General features: G+C 34.3%; 1 protein-coding gene across 1 annotated transcript; it reads right to left on the bottom strand.

Moving 5' to 3' along the window:
• Positions 1-1,415: 1,415 nt before the first annotated feature.
• On the bottom strand, positions 1,416-2,156 carry LOC126734223 (ankyrin repeat domain-containing protein 40-like). The gene has a single exon (XM_050437761.1). It carries the CDS (start codon positions 2,154-2,156, stop codon positions 1,416-1,418), a length of 741 nt encoding a protein of 246 aa, XP_050293718.1.
• Positions 2,157-3,706: the final 1,550 nt, after the last annotated feature.

Raw genomic sequence — 3,706 nt, 5'->3', positions numbered from 1 at the left:
ACGTCGTGCGGTGTGCTGAAGAAGAATCAGATAGTTTCTCGGTGTTTACAATGTCGTTGCATTATGTTCAGTTGTACTAAAGCCTTTACGGAATCCATCCTGTTGAGGAAGTTGGTGATCATTTAATTTGTTAGTAAGTCGTTTTATTATAATCGTTGTTAGCACATTATATGGATGTGGTAGTAGACTTTTCGGTTTAAAATATTCTATTCTAAATCATCTTTTTTTATATTATAGAATCACCTGAGCGTTCTGCCATGTTTCTGGAATAATATCTTTTGTCAGGTATTTGTTGAGAAGGGTTTTGATATTTAATTTTGCTTTTAATTGTTGCAATTCCGCCCAGATTCATCATTTTACTTGTAATAATCATTTCTTAGTCTTATCTCAACCTTCATTTGATATAATTACTATAGTCACTTGATATAATGTTCTATATAAATTCTCGGTAATATTTATTAGATCAATTTTTTCTTCTGTAGTGCTTCCATTGGAGTCTTTTAAATAATGTATTCTGACTCGCCTCTTTAAATCAATCATCTTGAGAAGTTCTATTATTTTATTGTTTTCAATAACTGTTTTTACTAGTTAACCATACTAAGTAACATATTCATTTAGTGACTCTATATTCTGATTTTCCATCATTCCGAAATGAAACAAGTGGCAGACCGCATGATGTTTAAAAATTGAAGGTTTAGCGGGAATCTTCTGGAGGAGCGTTCTGCCGAGTATATAAAAAGCTGCATCGCCGAGTTGTCAGTTCAAGGAAGTAAAGTTTAGAATATTGGCGGAAAATTTAAATAAATACGGTAAAAATAAATATCTTTATTATTTAGCGAGTGATCGTGTTTTCATAGTGAACTGTGTAAATAAATTAGACGATTTTCGATTGTTTTAATTCATACCTAACGAACAGGAAAAACGCTACATTGGTGTCAAGTATGGGGTGTGAATTGGACGTCAGGCAACTGTACATTGGTGAAAAATAAATAGTAGTAAGAAATAAATCGGACTGCTGTGTGAAAATGCCAAAATTGCTGGATTTAAAGCTTTAAAGGGACTTCGAATGCATTACTAAAAAATGTTGGAAAATTCTGTAAAACTAGAAGAAAACTGTGCCAAATTTAGAGAGCCTTATGCTAGGTTAAAAGAAAAGATTTTATAAAAAAATGCTAATTTGAAAAAGGATTTAAAAGAAAAAGTTCTCGAAAAATAATCTTTACTGAAAAAAAAGATTCATTAATGGAAGACAGAATCCAGGAAGTGCAAAACAAAATTGCAACATTAGAATCACGGTAGTGTACCACATTCTTTTACCGAACCGTTTTTGGTTTTGGACTTTTTATCTTTGCCAAAGAGAGGCATTTTGGATAGTATCAAATAAAACTCACTTAATAACAGGACGTACCTGTTATTTAATAAAGGACAGTTTGGTCTTTACAGCTACTAATGCTCTGGTAACAATTGCTGCTCCTATCCGAATTGTTGCTTTTCAAAACAATTTCCAAAGCCTGGAAGTCTACGAGGCGTTTAATGTCGTTATCTTTTCTCAAACGTGTGTCGGGGAGTTTTCTGATTCTGTCTACTTGGGATTCTGACACTTCCAGTTCCTCACAGCAGATTTTTAAGAGGGCACTATATGTTAACTTCCACCGGGGGATTTCTATTTCTATGAAATCGGGGTCAGGGGATCCGTTGATGCGGACTTTTAGGACCAAATCATCATTTTGTGCTGTAGGCAAAGCAGTCTTTTGCATACTAAGCAGGTCAGGCTTAAGAGACCCCAATTCGACTTTGGCATTTAACGGGGCATTCCTAATATAATTCGGCACAAAGTTAACAGTCTTTCGGGGCCCTACCTGATCAATTTTACCACCATCCACCAATACACCGAGCAGTTCCTTTATATTGGAATAAGGGCAAACATTTGCGGCGGTTTCCCCTTTGATACTTCTTATGGTTTTATCGGCCCCATAAAGCAGCAACAGGCGAGCAATTTTCTCGTTTCCTCGTTTACAGGCCCAATGCAAAGGGGTCCATCCGTTAACCGCTTTTCGGCAATTTACGTTCATGTTTTGCCACAGGAGGGTTTCTAATGCTTCGAGGTCGCCTACTGCCGACGATTCGAGTAATTTTCCTTCTAAGATATTTGCCATTTTACATTAAAATATATTATTTATTTATTTATTTATTTATTTATTTATTTACACCACTCCACAGAATAAATTCCAATTAATGAGTGGGAAAATTACAACAATAAATTACAAAACATAGGTATCTTAAGAAAATTAAAAAGAATACAATATTATCAATAATTACAAGCAAATGGTATTAAAAGAAATATAGACAAAGTAAATTAAAAGTAAAACATCTAGGAAAAGTGTACTCTTTTAATTTCCGACAAACTGCAATTAAAGATGTCACACTGATCCAGAACAGAGTCATGTATGTTACATGCTCTGCGCAGAGGAGAAAATTTACAAATGTTGGTTCTAGGTCTTGATAGGTAAAAAGTTGATGTATTCCTTGCTGATATGCGAGGCACATGAAAATTTAGTTGCTGCAATAGATCTGGTGAATCAATAATATTATTTACCAACTTAAATAAAAATTGCAAATCAGCGGATTTTCGCCGATCCTCCAGCAAAGCAAACGAAAATCTTTCCAATAAACGCTGATGTGGGAAACCAATTTCTGGGTACACTCCGTCACTCTTGTACCAAAGATATTTGAGAAATTTTCGTTGAATATTTTCAAGTTCATGAATATGATTTGTATAATATGGTGACCAAACTTGGGATGCATATTCCAATATTGATTTGACATAAGAAAAGTACAGGATTTTTAGACTAAGAACATTATTAAAATTTTGCGAGTTCCTGATGATATATCCCAACATTCTATAACTGCGCTTGACAATATCTAAAATATGCGGTTGAAAAGAGAAAGAGCTGTCAAAGATCACCCCTAAATCTCTAAATTCAGTTGATCTAGGCAGAATAACATCATCTATGGTATAGTTGTAAGTAATGAAGTTTTTCTTTAAGCCAAATGAGACAACATTACATTTAGCCGCATTAAGGGGTAGATTATTATTTTTACACCATGTATTCAAAAGACTTAAATTATTTTGTAGCTGCTCACAATCCAAAAGAGAGTCAATTCTAATATATAGTTTTATGTCATCTGCGTACAGCAGGCTATTAACATCAAGTTGGTCAGATATTGTATTAATGAATGAGTTGAAAAGAAGTGGTCCCAGAATTGAGCCCTGTGGGACTCCGGAAGTGGCAACTATCTGCACCGAACTACGACCAAAACATTCCACGTGTTGTGGTCGCTCGGTAAGATAGGACTGTAAAAGATTTGACAAAGAAGAAGAAAATCCATAATATAGGTCGAAATTATTAATGAGAATGTTGTGGTCTAGTCGGTCAAATGCTTTTGAAAAGTCTGTATAAATAACATCGACTTGAGAGTTTGCATTTATTGATTCGGTGATATATTCTGTAAGAGAAATCAAATTTGTAGTATTGAAGTGCGCGCTCAAAACATTTGGAGAAGTTATTTATTATTGTGATAGGCCGGTAATTTTCAACCATGTTTTTGTCATTCTTTTTATGTATGGGAACAATTTTAGACGACTTCCAAAGATCAGGAAAACATTCTTGTTTAAGGGCCAAGTTAAAAAGAATTGTTAATGGTT

The sequence above is a fragment of the Anthonomus grandis genome, chromosome 3 (genome assembly GCF_022605725.1).
Source record: "Anthonomus grandis grandis chromosome 3, icAntGran1.3, whole genome shotgun sequence".
NCBI classification, from domain to species: domain Eukaryota; kingdom Metazoa; phylum Arthropoda; class Insecta; order Coleoptera; family Curculionidae; genus Anthonomus; species Anthonomus grandis.
The sequence above is the reverse complement of the archived record's forward strand: the minus strand, read 5'-3'. Positions and strand labels throughout refer to the sequence as shown.